The 17566-nt window shown below is 40.9% G+C and overlaps 1 protein-coding gene across 1 annotated transcript in view; it reads right to left on the bottom strand.

Annotated features, from left to right (window-relative positions):
- The window catches only part of CACHD1 (cache domain containing 1), a 235687-nt gene that overhangs the window by 101203 nt on the left and 116918 nt on the right, over nt 1-17566 (bottom strand). Inside the window, exon 3 of the mRNA XM_005678311.3 lies at nt 5258-5406. Coding sequence (XP_005678368.2) covers nt 5258-5406 — 149 coding nt within the window. The remainder of the gene's footprint in view (nt 1-5257; nt 5407-17566) is intronic.

Here is a 17566-nt window from a genome sequence, read left to right as displayed (position 1 = left end):
CTTTCTTTCAAGGAGTATGTGTCTTTTAATTTCATGGCTGCAGTCACCGTCTGCAGTGATTTGGAGCCCAAGAAAATTAAATCTGACTGCTTCCATTGTTTCCCCATCTATTGGCCATGAAGTGATGGGACTGGATGCCATGATCTTAGTTTTTTGAATGCTGAGATCCAGATGTAAAACTAACAATCCCTTATTTCAAGTCCAGTTGCTTATGTTTATTGTAATGGCAATATTATCATAAATGCATGTGGCCAGTTCATGGGTATAAAGAGTTTGCTTTATAAAATGGCAAAATCTTACAATTTAGAAGGATTTTTCTCAACAATCTTCAGTCCCGTTTTCATTAACTTCAGTAGTTATTTACATCAGTTATCTTTAAGGCTTTGGTTACATTCACTTAATATTTTCATTTAAATTAATGCATTTTAAAATTTAGGTGTATTTATTTTAAAAAGAAATTTTATGTTATTTCCATAAGAGAAAAAACATTATCTTGACATAGAGCGTAATATAAACTGTTTTTAGTCATGTTCTTAAATTACTTCCCAAGACTGGCAGTTCTTCCTTCCTGCATTTAATTCCAACATGAACTCCCTGAGACTTAAAATGTAGGCTTTTTCAGAAGGATTGAAATATAAGAAAGAGAGAACTGAAAATGTCCTCAGTAGGATAACACAACAGTTAGAAAATGTAGATTAAAGCATTTTATGAGAAACTGGAAAAGGGGCAGCTAAGGATTCCAACCCTGGTTTACAGCAATAACTTACTATTAACTCTTCCCATATTTGAACCTTCATTAAAAAGGTAAGAGGCCCTTTTAATTTTAAAAAAGTGTTTGTGTTTAGTCAATGGCTAGAAAAGCATCAGCTCAGTGTTCACTGCAAAAATTCCTACATACATTCCCTGGTAAGAGAGCCTTTTGCTAAGCCAAGAAGACTCTGTCTAAGAGAAGGGTAGTTGTCACTTGCCATTTTCAGCTGCAGACTGTTGTGATCAGATCTTTGTTTAAGATGTCGCTAGAGGGAACATGTGTTTTGTCATCCATATATCTTCTGATTGCTCAGCTTTATCATGAGAACTGCTGTGGTTGTACAAGATTCACCCCAAATGGCAGTTCCTGGCTCTGTCAGCTACTCCTAGTGAGGAGAGAAGACTGCGCTGCAGCTCCACAGTGCTTCTGCACTCAACACAGTCCAGCATTTAGAGGAGTACTAACCTGCTGGCCCAGCACATTGGGAGTGTAATTCGAGCCTCTTAGATGTCAAACTGAACTAAATGAGAGATTCCTGGAGGGCAGAAACTAACTTTATATTTTATTATATTCACTTAAAGGCAGATCACTGGTTATTGCCGAATGTCTGGATGACCTGCATTTCAGACTTCAACCCTTATCTCAGCATATTCAAAATGTAAATCACTGTCTTTACTCCAAAACATTCTGAGGTAAGTCTTTCGAAACCTTCAAAGTATACATGTGTGTAAGCATGTAGCGCCATTTTCACAAGCAAGGCAGAAAATTCTATTCTATGGCATGGTTACATCTTATGTTATCACTTTTATGCATGGGATATAACTTCCTTTACTTATCTATTATTAGAAACTTGGAATATTTACAATATTCTCTATTCTAAATGGCATTAACAATGACTTTTTAAACAAATTTATCTTTACAAACATGTCTTTATTCTCCTCCAAATGACCAGATCAAACAAGATGCACATTTTTTAAATAAGAAAATTGAAGTATAGTTGATTCACAATATTCTGTTAGTTTCAAGTGTACAAACTGATTCAGGTATGTATCTTTTTTTGTGATTCTTTTCCATTGTATAGGCTATTACAAGGTATTACGTTATACAGTAAATCCTTGCTGTTTATTTTATACATGGTAGTATCTGTTAATCCCATACTCCCAGTTTATCCCTTTCTCCCTTTCCCCTTTGGTCACCATCAATTTGTCTTCTATGACTGTGAGTGTATTTGTTTTGTAAATAAATTCATTTGTATCATTTTTTTAGATTCCACGTATAAGCGCTATTGTGCAGTATATGTCTTTCTCTAACTTACTTCACTTAGTATGATAATCCCTAGGTCCAAGAGGGACACCTCTTTTCCCCATGCCATGCAGCTTGCGGGGGTCTTATCCTTACTTACCAGGGATCAAACCTGTGGCCCTGGAAGTGGAAGTGTGGGGTCCTAACCACTGAACTGAAAAGGAGCTCCCCAGTATGCACACAGAACCCTCTGTGAAGCCATCCATCTGGTATACTTCTCTGCTTGGAGGAACCAGAGCACCTCTCTGCTGTGTCACGGTTTGCTCTCACTGTTTAATTATGTTCAGTATTTGGTCCCACCCAATAATAGTTTAATTTCTCACCTCTGACTCATCCCCATATTAAAGTCATTTCAGATTCCAGCACATAGTAATCAAACACAATTGTGAGGCACTGGGATGAAAATGGACGCGCTGTAATCCCAGCCTAGAGCAGCCGGGGAGGCATACCCACAGCAACATGTGGTCCATTCAGTTCTGCACTGTAATAGAGGCGACGGAAACTCACTATGGGGACAAACGTGAGGGAACAATGAATTCTTCCAGGGGCAAAGGTGAAGGAGGAGAGGGGGAGAAAAGAGAGGTTATAGGAAGCTATGGAGTGAGACAAATGGTTATATTGCTTGTTGAAACATTAATAGAAATTCATGAGGTGGGAAAAAAATGGAAAGATGACATATTGGGTAGATTTACAAGTAGACATCAGTCAATTCAAGCTTTTTGTTTCACCTAGACCCATGTTCCACTTAGAAATTTCATGAAGATCTCCTGTCTGTTGAGGCAACTTCTGCACTACTGACATTTAGAGTCAGATAATTCTTTGGAGGACTGTCCTGTGCATTGCAGGATGTTTACTGCACCCCTGGCCTCTCTTCACTAGGAGCAACTGTTTCCACCTTCCAACTGTGACAACTGAACATGTTTCCAGATACTGCCAAATCTCCCTGGGGATGAAGGGGAGTGGAAATCATCTTAGTTGAGAACCAGTGTTTTAAGTATAATTCTAGCTGTAAGGACTTCTCCCTTACTATCCTATCTTTTTTTCTCAGTCAGGAAATGATTTTTTTTCCCTTCGGTTTAAAGCCCAGTGGACTCTTATTTTATTTTTAGATTAGAGGCAAATTGTTGAAAACATTAAGTTACCAATGCCCCGACTATAAAATAGAATTTATTCTTTGATTAAACCTAATAAACAAAAACTGAAATGTTCACTATGATAGAAAAGCACATATTTGCTCAGAACATTACAATTTGCAAAGTACTTTCTTATATGATTTCAAAAAATGCTCACAACATCCTATGAAATATCCATTATTATTTCCATTCTAGGGGTAAAGAAAGGCTCAGTTAAAGCTGTCACCTATCTGAGACCCCCTGAATACCAACTCCTGGAGTTAATATTCATATCTGGACAGTCTCATTCCAAAATGTATATACTTTTGGTTTAGGTTAATAAACAGCTAGTATGAGCTTCTCTACATTGCACACAGGTAAGCCAGAGAAAAAGTCTCATCTTAATATCATACAGATGAAGCAATAAAATGATCTGAGGATGCTCGGTTACCTACATAGCCCACCAGGAAAATATAATCAGTAAAAACTTCTTTGTAGGAAGCAAAGCATCATTTAACTAACAAAGAATTTTGTTGTTTCCATCCTTTGCATAGCTTTAAGAGCACTTATTATACAAAAAGAAGAGTGATACACACTAGATATGGTAACTTTTACACTCATAATTTTAGAGTATGTTAATTTCTTTTAGTCATTCTAAATAGCCAATTCTAACTTGGTTTAATGAAGATTATTATCCACTGATAGAAAACTGCATATAAAAATAGAACATTAAGTAACTAGATTATGGCTACTCAGCTAATTAGAGACCAAGTCAAAATCTTTGTACCTCGAAATAAGCGTTCTTTCCTCTACATTTTCCAGCATCATATAACCCTATACCCCTCCAGATATAAATATCACTATGCCAGTGAAGGGGCTTCCCTGGTGGCTCAGAGGTTAAGGCCTCTGCCTGCAATGCAGGAGACCTGGGTTCAATGCCTGGGTCAGGAAGATCCCCTGGAGAAGGAAATGGCAACCCACTCCAGTATTCTTGCCTGGAGAATCCCATGGACGGAGGAGCCTGGTGGGCCACAGTCCACGGGGTCGCAAAGAGTTGGACACGACTGAGCAACTTCACTTACACTTTCATGCTTTTCTAGGGGCTCAGATGGTAAAGAATCTGCCTGAAATGAGGGAGACCCTGGTTTGATCCTTGGATTGGGAAGATCCCCTGGAGAAGGGAATGACTACCCACTCCAGTGTTCATGCTTGGAGAATTGCATGGGGAGAGGAGCCTGGCGGGCTACAGTCTATGGGGTTGTAAAGAGTCAGACACAATTGAGCAACTAATACACACATACGCCAATCAATAAAATATCCTCAACCGGATACAAATATCACTATGTCAGTAAAAATATCCTCAACCATTCTGTTTCAATATTATCTGAAGTTTTAAGGACACTATAAAGGATGCTCAGTTCAGTTCACTCACTCAGTCATGTCAGACTCTTTGCGACCCCATGAGCTGCAGCATGCCAGGCCTCCCTGTCCATCACCAACTGTTGGAAACCCATGTCCAAACCCCTGTCCATTGAGTCGATGATGCCATCCAATCATCTTATCCTCTGTCGTCCCCTTCTCCTCTTGCCCTCAATCTTTCACAGCATCAGGGTCTTTTCAAATGAGTCAGCTCTTCACATCAGGTGGCCAAAGTATTGGAGTTTCAGCTTCAACATCAGCCCTTCCAATGAACACCCAGGACTGACATGGGAATTTTTGCTACTAATGTGCCAAGGATAAAAAGCAGTCCCTTAAATTAGGCAAATCAGCTCAATCAGTGAGACTGTCTTATTCACGACACATGAGTTAACACATGAAAAAATGCTTGCAATTTTCTAGACTTAGTCAAATCTGGACTCAAACAATATTTGATATTTCTGAACCTAGACTCCAGCTTGACAAAAAGGTGAGCAGAGAAGATCCAGGAATTTCCTGCATATATTCACACTTCTTTAAACATTATTGGTCTATATAAAAGTAAAGGGCTTATTTAAGATAGGAATACATTTTATAATAAACAAATAGGTATTTTAAATATGAATGGAAGGCAGTTCAATTCCTGGCTTAAATGACAAAAATTTCCAAGCCTTACTCCATCATGGAAGGTGGGATAGTACAGCAGTCTTGAATCGCAGTTAGGGGAGAGGTCAGGTGAGCTGTGTAGGATGCTTCTACAACTTGCTTATTCCGGTTGACCACATCCAAGTAACGGTTGAACTTCTCTCGGATTTTTTTGGCTAGCTGTGGGATGAGAGAAAGCAAAATAAATCAAAAGACCAGGACAGTAACCCACTGTGCTTTTAACTATACATTAACTTTTGTCACAAGCTGTCTATATTAAACTTCTGGTAAAACAAAAACATATTCATGTCTTATTTCATTATGTAGAGTTAAATAAAAATTGCAAAATACCCGAAAGTCACAGAAGAATACTTAATCTGTGGTAAAATAATAACTTCTATCTTATAATAGATAAAGATACCTTAAGAACTACCCATATGTTCAAATTCAGATAGAATAATACCGATCCATAAAAATGCCCTGGGTGGAGAAAACAGCCTATTGATGTTATTGTTGACATGGCAGTGAGTGTTAGGGGTTACAGAGCAAAACAATGACTGGAAGAAAAAAGTGCCACTATTCATAGTGCTGTATTCACACAGATTTTTGAGGAGGAAAATACACTAAGGGAAATGATATTCAGTATGTTCTGTTACACAGCTCCAGGGGGCACCATTCACAGCCTTTCATGTGAATGGAGAATCTCTGAAGTTGTACAGTGCAGACATCCATATAAAATAAAATACATATAGTTAGAAATAGACTTGTATTTGGTCTGTTATACATTGAACATGGGTTAATGTCTTTCTTAACAGAGCACTACATCATCATACACTTTCACATGGGAATAGCAAAAGCAAATTGCTAAGCAGACTGCTTTTTCCTCAATCGTCCCCACCAAATATCACAGCTTAATTACAGATCTCCAAGGAAAACAGTGTTGTTTTTCTTCCCCTTAAACAAAATGTTACCCAAATGAAACGACTGATAGAATTATAGCTAATTGGTTTTGTAGAGCTATTCATTACCAGCACACTAGAGGAGAACTAATCATCTCCTTTGGGTCACGTATCGCACACAATCCAGTAGCTTACAAGCTGAGAACATGGAGCCAAATCAGAATATCTTCATTTATTCCTTTCATGTTTGCTTTAAGATTTTGATTTTGTACCAGTGACACTCTGGCACTTTCAGAGTTTCAATTAAATAACTGAGGTTCTCAACCTTGTTAAATATTGTACACGCTAGAAAGTTTAGAAAAATGTCCAGACACCAGAAAAAGAGTATGAGTGTAATGTTTAATGCGATAATAGGTTGCTCAAATTCATTTCAGCATTTTCAAAGGAGGAACTGTGTGTCTCAAAAACTAACATGCCCACCTGTAACTCGACTCCCTGAGTTAAGAGTTTTCACTATTAAAAAAAAAAACAAAACATACATTATTCTTGTTGAGGTCTTTGTAATAAAATGTGCAAATGTGGTTTAAATGTCCCACTGGTGATTTTACCTCTCGGGGGGTGCTGGGCAAAGTTTGGAGACAATTTTGGTTGTTATATAACTTGGTGGAGGGTGATACTGGCACATGCTACTGGAGATCAGTGGAGAAATAACTCCAGAAAGAATGAAGGGATGGAGCCAAAGCAAAAACAATACCTAGTTGTGGATATGACTGGTGATAGAAGCAAGGTCCGATGCTGAAAAGAGCAATATTGCATAGGAACCTGGAATGTCAGGTCCATGAATCAAGGCAAATTGGAAGTGGTCAAATGAGATGACAAGAGTGAACATCGACATTCTAGGAATCAGCAAACTAAAATGGACTGGAATGGGTGAATTTAACTCATATGACCATTATATCTACTACTGTGGGGAGGAATCCCTTAGAAGAAATGGAGTAGCCATCATGGTCAACAAGAGAGTCCGAAATGCAGTACTTGGATGCAATCTCAAAAACGACAGAATGATCTCTGTTTGTTTCCAAGGCAAACCATTTTATATCTCAGTAATCCAAGTCTATGCCCCAACCAGTATGCTGAAGAAGCTGAAGGTGAACAGTTCTATGAAGACCTACAAGACCTTTTAGAACTAACACCCAAAAAAGATGTCCTCTTCATTATAGGGGACTGGAATGCAAAAGTAGGAAGTCAAGAAACACCTGCAGTAACAGGCAAATTTGGCCTTGGAATATGGAATGAAGCAGGGTAAACAAAGGCTAATAGAGTTTTTCCAAGAGAACACACTGGTCATAGTAAACACCCTCTTCCAACAACACAAGAGAAGACTCTACACATGAACATCACCACATGGTCAACACCGAAATCAGATGGATTATATTCTTTGCAGCCAAAGATGGAGAAGCTCTATACAGTCAGCAAAAACAAGACCGGGAGCTAAAGGTGGCTCAGATCATGAACTCCTTATTCCCAAATTCAGACTTAAATTGAAGAAAATAGGGAAAACCGCTAGACCATTCAGGCATGCCCTAAATCAAATCCCTTATGATTATACAGTGGAAGTGAGAAATAGACTTAAGGGCCTAGACCTGATAGAGTGCCTGATGAACTATGGAATGAGGTTCGTGACATTGTACAGAGGCAGGGATCAAGACCATCCTCATGGAAAAGAAATGCAAAAAAGCAAAATGGCTGTCTGGGGAGGCCTTACAAATAGCTGTGAAAAGAAGAGAGGCGAAAAGCAAAGGAGAAAAGGAAAGATATAAGCATCTGAATGCAGAGTTCCAAGAATAGCAAGAAGAGATAAGAAAGCCTTCCTCAGCGATCAATGCAAAGAAATAGAGGGAAACAACAGAATGGGAAAGACTAGAGATCTCTTCAAGAAAATTAGAGACACCAAGGGAACATTTCATGCAAAGATGGGCTCCGATAAAGGACAGAAATGGCATGGACTTAACAGAAGCAGAAGATATTAAGAAGAGGTGGCAAGAATACACAGAAGAACTGTACAAAAAAGATCTTCACGACCAAGATAATCATGATGGTATTGTCACTCACCTAGAGCCGGATATCCTGGAATGTAAAGTCAAGTGGGCCTTAGAAAACATCACTATGAACAAAGCTAGTGGAGGTGATGGGATTCCCATTGAGCTGTTTCAAATCCTGAAAGATGATGCTGTGAAAGTGCTGCACTCAATAAGCCAGCAATTTTGGAAAACTCAGCAGTGGCCCCAGGACTGGATCAGGTCAGTTTTCATTCCAATCCCAAAGAAAGGCAATGCCAAAGAATGCTCAAACTACTGCACAATTGCACTCATCTCATATGCTAGTAAACTAATGCTCAAAATTCTCCAAGCCAGGCTTCAGCAGTAATTGAACTGTGAACTTTCAGACGCTCAAGCTGGTTTTAGAGAAGGTAGAGGAACCAGAGATCAAATTGCCAACATCTGCTGGATCATGGAAAAAGCAAGAGAGTTTCAGAAAAACATCTATTTCTGCTTTATTGACTATGCCAAAGCCTTTGACTGTGTGGATCACAACAAACTGTGGAAAATTCTGAAAGAGATGGGAATACCAGACCACCTGACCTGCCTCTTGAGAAATCTGTATGCAGGCCAGGAAGCAACAGTTAGAACTGGACATGGAACAACAGACTGGTTCCAAATAGAAAAAGGAGTGTGTCAAGGCTGTATATTGTCACCCTGCTTATTTAACTTCTATGCAGAGTACATCATGAGAAACGCTGGACTGGAAGAAACACAAGCTGGAACCAAGATAGCCGGGAGAAATATCAATAACCTCAGATATGCAGATGACACCACCCTTATGGCAGAAAGTGAAGAGGAACTAAAAAGCCTCTTGATGAAAGTGAAAGAGGAGAGTGAAAAGGTTGGCTTAAAGCTGAACATTCAGAAAATGAAGATCATGGCTTCTGGTCCCATCACTTCATGGGAAATAGATGGGCAAACAGTAGAAACAGTGACAGACTTTATTTTTGGGGGCTCCAAAATCACTGCAGATGGTGACTGCAGCCATGAAATTAAAAGACGCTTACTCCTTGGAAGGAAAATTATGACCAACCTAGATATCATATTCAAAAGCAGAGATATTACTTTGCCAACAAAGGTCCGTCTAGTCAAGGCTATGGTTTTTCCTGTAATCATGTATGGATGTGAGAGTTGGACTGTGAAGAAGGCTGAGCACTGAAGAATTGATGTTTTTAAACTGTGGTGTTGGAGAAGACTCTTGAGAGTCCCTTGGACTGCAAGGAGATCCACCCAATCCATTCTGAAGGAGATCAGTCCTGGGTGTTGTTTGGAAGGAATGATGCTAAAGCTGAAACTCTAGTACTTTGGCCACCTCATGCAAAGAGTTGACTCATTGGAAAAGACTCTGATGCTGGGAGGGATTGGGGGCAGGAGGAAAAGGGGACGACAGAGGATGAGATGGTGGGACGGCATCACCAACTCAATGGACCTGAGTTTGAGGGAACTCCAGGAGTTGGTGATGGACAGGAAGGCCTGGCGTGCTACAATTCATGGCTCGCAAAAAGTCGGACATGACTGAGCAACTGAACTGAACTGAACTGATGATAAAGAGCCATACAGCTTCTGCCTGTCTCTCTTGGAATGCTCTCAACCACCCTGCTGTAAGAAGTCCTAGACACATGGAGAGGCCACAGTGAAGTATTTGCTTGGTAGCTCTAGCCAAGCAAGTATTCAAGTCATCTCCGCCTGGCTCCAGATATGAGTCAAGAAGTCTCTGGATAATTCTAGCCCCTGGCTTTCGTTGATGGAGTCCTAGGCATTATGGAACAGAGATGCCAGCCTTGCAATGCCTGAACCATTGAATCTGTAGGCATGAAAAAAGTTGTCTATGTCACTACATTTTGGGTTGGGGTGGGGGCGGGGCGGGGTGTGGCAAGGGGCGGTTCTTACATGGCAACAAGTAACCAGAAAACCCAGGATAGGTGGAATTCCTTCATAAGATAAATGTGTTGAAGCTATGTTAAACAAAGCTGCTCAGAGAGAGACACTGCGTTGAAATCATCAAGACAGTATCCTGTAAATTATAAATCTGTTGCAAAGAGATTCCAACGTTCTTCAGAAAATTATGATAACCGCCATATAGTGGTACTTACCATATACTAGGCACAGGACACCACAGTGTAAGTACTGACATTTAATATCAGTGAACCACAAAATATAAGACTTCACTCCCTCATTTAAAACTCAGAACTGTCTTGTCTATAAAAACCTGTGTATTCACCTGCTCAGTTTTGCTGTCCCAGACAAAGTTAAGAAAAGCTGCAATAGTGGCTTGAAAGTTTGAATTTTAAAATCACAGAATCTGAGGAATAGAACTTCCATTAACATTATCAGCCAAGGCACACAGTGGGTTGGCTGCGGAATTGTTCCTAGGGTTGGGGTGGGAGGTGGTTACTGGGTGATGGGAGATGGACTCTGGTGGGGATGGGGGAGCAGAGGGGTGGTATCTGCCTTTGGCCTTCTTGTTAGGGTGGGCCTAAAGTGGCATTCTTCATTAGTGGAAGCAGTTACTTACATACAGAGTCCAGACACACAAGACAATGAATAAAGGGTCTCAGAAGAAAGCTCTCTCCACTGGGATTCACTCCTCTTGGTCAGTAACTCCTCAGTGTCCATGTTATGACACTCTATCTGGCTTCATTTTTAAAAGAACTGCCCACATTAATCATGTGTAGGACATTGTTATGAGCACCTCACAAGCATATGACAATTTAATCCTTCCAGGAACCCTACAAACTACACATCTCCATCGTTAAAAAAAGCTTGCTCAAGGTCACAAAACCAGTAAGTAGTAAAGCTGGGATCCAAAACCAGTAACATTCTGCCTCAGAACCCAAGCTTCCGTCTGTGCAACACTGCTTCACTCTGTGAATTCTTAGACCTAACAACCTCCCACGATTTCTTTTCAAACTCATTTGAATCAATGCTATGAAACTCTTGGCAGAATACCATAAGCCATACACAGTCTCATGAGAATTAGATTTTAATAATTTACATTTCATTCGGAATTTTTCATAATTCCTATGAAAGTCAAAACTTTGAAGTTTAGAATTGCTGAATTCTACCACCAATAAGAAAAAGGGATATGAATTTGAAGTAACGTACCCTCCAAAACAATGCCTATCTGTCATTACCTGACTACTGTGCTATCAGTTCTACCGAACTAAGTTAAATTGTCCTGATTAGTTCCGGGTATTCCAGCTTGATCATTACTGTAAGGAGAACAGAATAAATGTAACATTCCTATCCTGAAGGAAGTGAACTTCAGAATTCAGTATTTTCCTTTGGCTTTTGATCTGAGTTAATTTATCTGTCATCACAGAGTAGTAAGATGAAATTGTAATTTCTATTGTGTATGTGGAAAAAAAAAAAAAAAGAGGCATGTGGAGCTTGAGGGTCTCTGGACTCCCAGCGGGTGATCTGGCCTCCTTTGACCCCACTGCCTGAGACGACCCCTGGGTGCCCTTCGGACAAGGACTGTGAGAGTGACTCACAGTAGAAACCTCACTCTCCACCGTGGGGTAGATTTTCCCTCTCTAAAGCAATCTCTTTTAGCATGCCAACCAAATCCAGGTTGCTCGGCAAGCATAACAGAATCTATTAGAGTAAAGATAGCCCACAGAGAGATTAAATCCTGAATGTATCCGTTAAATTCGAGAGGACCCGCTACCAAGGCGGAAACTTCCAAGAGGCCAGACAGATTCTGGGTCTGTATCCTGCCATGATCCCTGCAGACAGAGGAAAACAAAGGACATTCTCAACAAAAAGCTACAGGTGGACCCACAATCCTTCTCAGTGTAATTAAAAACATTTTTCTTTCCATGGCTCAGCTTTCATCTTTGATCCTTCTTTATCCTCTCCCCTTCATCCCCTAAGGGGTTCCTGAATGCTGATGAGACGACAGGGCTAAAACCATCTTGTCATCTTTTGGGTCAATTCTTCAGCTAGCCAGCATCCAGCTATGGGTCAAATGATGAGTAGGTAGCTGGCCAGTCCCCATGGGAACGGATTCTTATTTGTCATCATCTCCAGTGACAACGTTTCATCACAACATCAATGAATTTCTTTCTTGCTGAATTTCACTTCCCTTAATTTTCCCATAGACATTTCTGTCATTTGCATACTTCCCCAGAGCCCCCTTTTCTCCCCCCATCCAACCTTTTTTAAAAAGCTCTTTTTACCTTAGCTTTATACTTCTGAAGATTGGAGGCGGGGTGGGCATACGGGAAGAACAAGGTAAAAGAAAACAAAAATGAAAAGGCATAGTACACCCGTTATTTATGTCTCTGTCCTAAAAGGAAGGGCCGGAAGGAGTTTTGAATGTTGGGGAAAGCTTTATCTAAAATACATAACAATGAAGCTGACAGGCACAGACAGGAAAGGTACCCCAGGGAACTGGAGATTCAGAGCAAAATTCCTACTGAATGTAGAAGAGTTTAACATTTGACATTCAGAAACCTTTGTGCCGTGATAAGAATCGACTAGCTGATCTCCCTTCCCTTCTATTTCAGCCGTTATTACTCAAGAAAATAAACCTTTTCATTTTCCAGCAAGTTTCAGGATTTGGTTATTTAAATGTCAGTAACACAGACATAATTTTAAGTATACTCAAGCACAAGCATCACACCATTGCATTCCAAGGTTCAAGGAGGAAACCGTCTTATTGTTTCATGTCGGACATTGTTTATAGGGTTATTAATAACACCACACTCTTGCTATTATTTTATTAGTAACAGTTGTAATATTCTAGACAGCTCTCCCAATTATTAGCTGGGAATCTGGGTCAGTTCCTTGACGTCCATTAGCCTTGGTGTCCTCATGAGTACAACAGGATAACATAGTTTCAAGAACTTTTTCTGACGTTCAAATGTAACAATGACTATATTAATATAAACCCCAGGATGACTACAAGGGATTATTCTCTTTGTTATACCCCAGTCTCTGGACTAGGAAGAGCATGTGGTGTTATAAGGAAACACTGTGGAGCCATAAGTAACAGGAGAGGGACTCCCTAAATATTAACCATTTTATTCATTTAACTCATGCTTAATTCTCCGCAGGAAAACTGACACATATCTGGGGGGTGGGGAAGCATTCTTCCCCTTAAAAATTAACAGTAAAATGGCACAAAGAACTTAAGCTTTGGAGTCAAAGAAATCTGAGTCAAATCAAGCTGTCACTTACTTACTAAGTAAATGGAGCCAAAGTAAATTATTTCTCTAAGCCTCAACTTTGTTGTTGTTTTAGTCGCTAAGTTGTGTCCGACTCTTTGGCGACGCCATGGACTGTAGCTCACCAGGTTCTTCTGTCCATGGGATTTCCCAGGCAAGAATACTGGCATGGGTTGCCATTTCCTTCTCTAGGGGATTAATTACCTCTAAACTGGAAATAACAATAGCTGTTTCATGACATTGTTTGAGAACCAAGAGGGATGATGTTTATAAATACTTAGCAGAGTGTCTAACTGATTGTATGTGCCAAATAAATGGTAGTGATTGTTTACTAATATTATCATTGTTGTGATTATCTGTGGGAATCGATGTAGGAACTCAGACACTATGAACAGAGACTCCCAAAGAGCCTAGGAAGAAGAGTCAGGATGGGTGTGCTAACATTGGGCTATGACCTTACTAGGGCTATCGGCACCTCTTCCACAACACAGTGTCATGTAGGTTATATAGTTAGTCATAGGTAGGGACTCTTCTGGGATCCTCTTTTTCTAAATTAAAGGATTTAATAATGACTTTATTCTTATGTCACACAATACCATTTTCAAACCATTTTTTCATGACTCATCCAACAGTACTGGGAGCCAGGCAAAGCAGATATTCCTGGCCCCTTCTCTACCATCAGGAAATCAAGGCTCAGTGGTACACCCAAGCTCATGCTGAGTAAGTGCAGAAAACAGAGAGACCAGGGCTTCTAATCCCCAGTTCCATTCTCTTTCTGCTACAAGCTCCTCCAATTTGCAGGAAAATGTGAACTCTCCCAGATCAAATGATCTAAGTTCTACTCATTCTTCCAGTCCCAGCCCTGCGTTTGCCTCTCTGAAGACTTCTCAGGTCCTTCTTTCCCAAAATTGTCTAGGACTCAGTGTCTGCGCCACTCATTGTCGATCTTTCCTCATTTAAAGATCCCGTTTCTTCTAAGAAGCCAATAACATAATAATTAACATTTACCCATTGCTTGCTATGCGCCAGGCACTTTGAAACTGCAATTTTGGGAGACGCCTTTTTTTTTTTTTTTTTTTTAATGCTCACAACTCTTGGTACTTACTATATGCTATTTTTATAAACAGTTTTGATAGATTAACCTGCCCAAGGTCACTCAGCTAATAAATAGAATAATTAGATCAAACCTGTGCTTTTGAACCACTGGGCTATGCATTTTTCTTTCATGTAACCTAGCATCGAGAAGAGACTTAAAAGCCTTCATTACTGTATTCATTTCCCTACAATATACCATTACGTGTCATATTGGGAAAACCAGCTTCTAGTTCAAAAAAGGGCAGATAACTTGGAAAAATTGCTCATATCTGGTTTAAGCCAATCAGAAGCTTTGAGCCTCTCTAGTTCCCTATCTTCCTCAGCCTCTAGGATGATATAAGCTGCTCTGGAGTACCTATTGCTGGGAAAAGAGCACCAGTTCAGATAAGGTACCCTTATGGCAACTGGCCATACTTGTGGTGTGGCTGCTGATCTGCTCCGAGCTCAGGTCTCAAGTGTGGAAGAGCCTGGGCCTGGCAGGCAATGATACAGAAGACAGATGAAGACCCGGAGATGGGACAGGGCCCGTCTGAATTTCCAATGGCCCGCGGAGGCTTCAGGGTTGTCTGACGGATGTGTGGGAATAGCACATCCAGTGGAGAAGTGGGGCGGCCGCTGACAGATGAACTGCAGGTGGACCAGGAAGATTTATGTGCAAGGCTGTCTGGGCTCCAGGGTCACATACCCCAATTCTGGGAGAGGTGGGGCCCCTGTGGCTGAGCTGGGGAGGCACGCAATGGGAAAAACAGGAGGCAAGTGCTGACATGCCAGAGAGCCGAAAGGAGGCTGAGCTCTGGGAAACGGTTGAGAGCGGCAGCTTCTCTCTTTAAGCAAAACATAGGTTTGCTTAAAAGGTTATAATGGGGTTTGGTTTGGGCAGCAGTTTGTACTGGGTATTCCAGGAGAGTCATGGAAACACACAGCCCAGCCTCCTGAAAGCCAAGGTTATCAACTCAAGGGCTCAATGGGCTTTTGCCCTGTTTTTCACCCCTCTCTACCCTTAACAACCAGATCATAACAAAAGAAACAAAAGGAAGGGCAGGCTTCAACCCACTTCTCCCCACTTCACTCTGTAATAGGAGCCTTTGGGCTGAGGTTCCTTTAAACCAAAATAAGCAAGTGCTCAGGCCTTGAAGTTTACAGTCAGTTCCTTCACAAGGAAAAAGGAGTTTAACCTAGTCTCAACCTTGGAAAAAATCAAGAGGCCGAGAGTTGGGGGATGAGGGAGGAACTCTGGCCACAGCATACAGGATAATCTAACCTTTTACGTTACAACTTTTGAGATGAGCTTTCTTAGTTTATGAATCAGGGAGGAAAGGTGTTGAAATACCCCAGGGTTCATGATTTTAGGAATACTCCGGTGGCCCATGAGGGATACAGAGAAAAGGAAAGAAAACCCAGTCCCATTACTCTTACCACATAAAGCTCTCATTTACAGTATAAATAACTGTGCATAACTTACAAACACCAAGTATGCGGGCTTCCCAGGTGATGCAGGGAAGAAACTGCCTGCCAATGCGGGAGATGCAGGTTTGATCCCTGGGTTGGGAAGACCTCCTGGAGTAAGAAATGGCAACCCACTCCAGTATTCTTGCCTGGGAAATTCCATGGCCAGAGGAGCCTGGCGGGCTACAGTCCAGGGGGCTACAAAGAGGCGGACACAACTGGGCATGCATGTACATACTTAGAAGCATTCTAAGTAACAAGTTGGGGTGGGGGAATGCATTGGGGGAACTGGGGCCAGTTGGGAGGGCTCTGGAAAGCTGCAGTTTCACTCTATCCCAGACTACTTTTCCCCCCACAAATGCAACTAACTTCTCATATCTACAACCAACCTTGCAACCTGAGGCAGCGCCTGGCAGGGACTTGTTTTTTGTATAAATGAAGGACAAAATCTGACCTATCCTCCACTGGGAGGCCAACTGGCTAGAGCGTTTTAGGGTTCTTCATGGGTCCTCTGAGAGCAGATGGGTCGACTCTTGGCAGCAAGTGTCAATTAGCTCAGCAGTGAAGTGGAAAGATGAGACTGGCAAGTAAGCAAAAATCTGCCACTAAACACTTTCGCCATCTTCAACCTGGCCAAGGCCTCATTAAATCCAATTCTGGGGATGGCAATCTTGAGACACAATGAAAGGAAAACAAAAAACCAAAAAACTAGATGTTTCCATTTCCCCTTTCTCAATGATAAATTAATCTGACTTACCATTCCAATGGAATATAATAATGTGCCATTTTAGGACTTCACTGATCCATAGTACTAAGAGCAGCAGGGCTCAATGACAGTAAGTCTAAGGTCTCCTACTCCCTAGTTACAAATATATAAGTCAATGCAAGACAGAGCCTAATGCACAGCATATCTCATTTTTTTGAGCAACGAATTTTTACATGTATTCCCTTTAAAACTAAGGAAACATAATAGTACCAGAGAAAGCATCTTATAAACACTTGATTTCCTCAGTTGTTGAAATCTGGCCTTGAATATCCATAACCATCTGAGTCTTCAGTGTGGCCTACTATCATAGGAAGTAGAGGCGCTCTCTCCACTGAATGGCACTCTCTTCCATTCACACATGAAGCCAACTTATAACATGCTTATCTCAGTAGATAGAAAGCCATTTCTTGGCTTCACTGTCGAGATACTTGAGTAGTGGGCAATCAGCCCGCCTTTATGATGCAGGCCTAAAGCTCGAAGCACTAATACAGAGATACAAGTTTTTGCTTTCTGCTTTTTTATAATTAGGAAAAACAACACTCACATGGGCCACTTGGATGAGGTGCAAATGTTGGCTGCTAGTAGGAAATGCGTTACTATTAAGACTTGCTAGAAACAACACCACAAAGTAATGTTTCCCATGTGGGTTCCACACCGGAGGAATGAGGATATTTGCCTCAACCACAACAATTTTATTATATCCTTCTCTGAGCTGTTCTGTGTGTTCCTCTGCCAAGTTGCATCTGATATCATTCTCTAACTCACAGTTGGATTGAGAAAGGTCCTCTCATTGCCTCTCTGATGACAGAGAGGATTGCAAACACAAGAACCAGGGTTATGTGTGCTTTGTATTGGCTATTT

This window comes from Capra hircus, chromosome 3, assembly GCF_001704415.2.
Source record: "Capra hircus breed San Clemente chromosome 3, ASM170441v1, whole genome shotgun sequence".
NCBI lineage: Eukaryota > Metazoa > Chordata > Mammalia > Artiodactyla > Bovidae > Capra > Capra hircus.
This window is presented reverse-complemented; position numbering and strand designations above follow the sequence as displayed.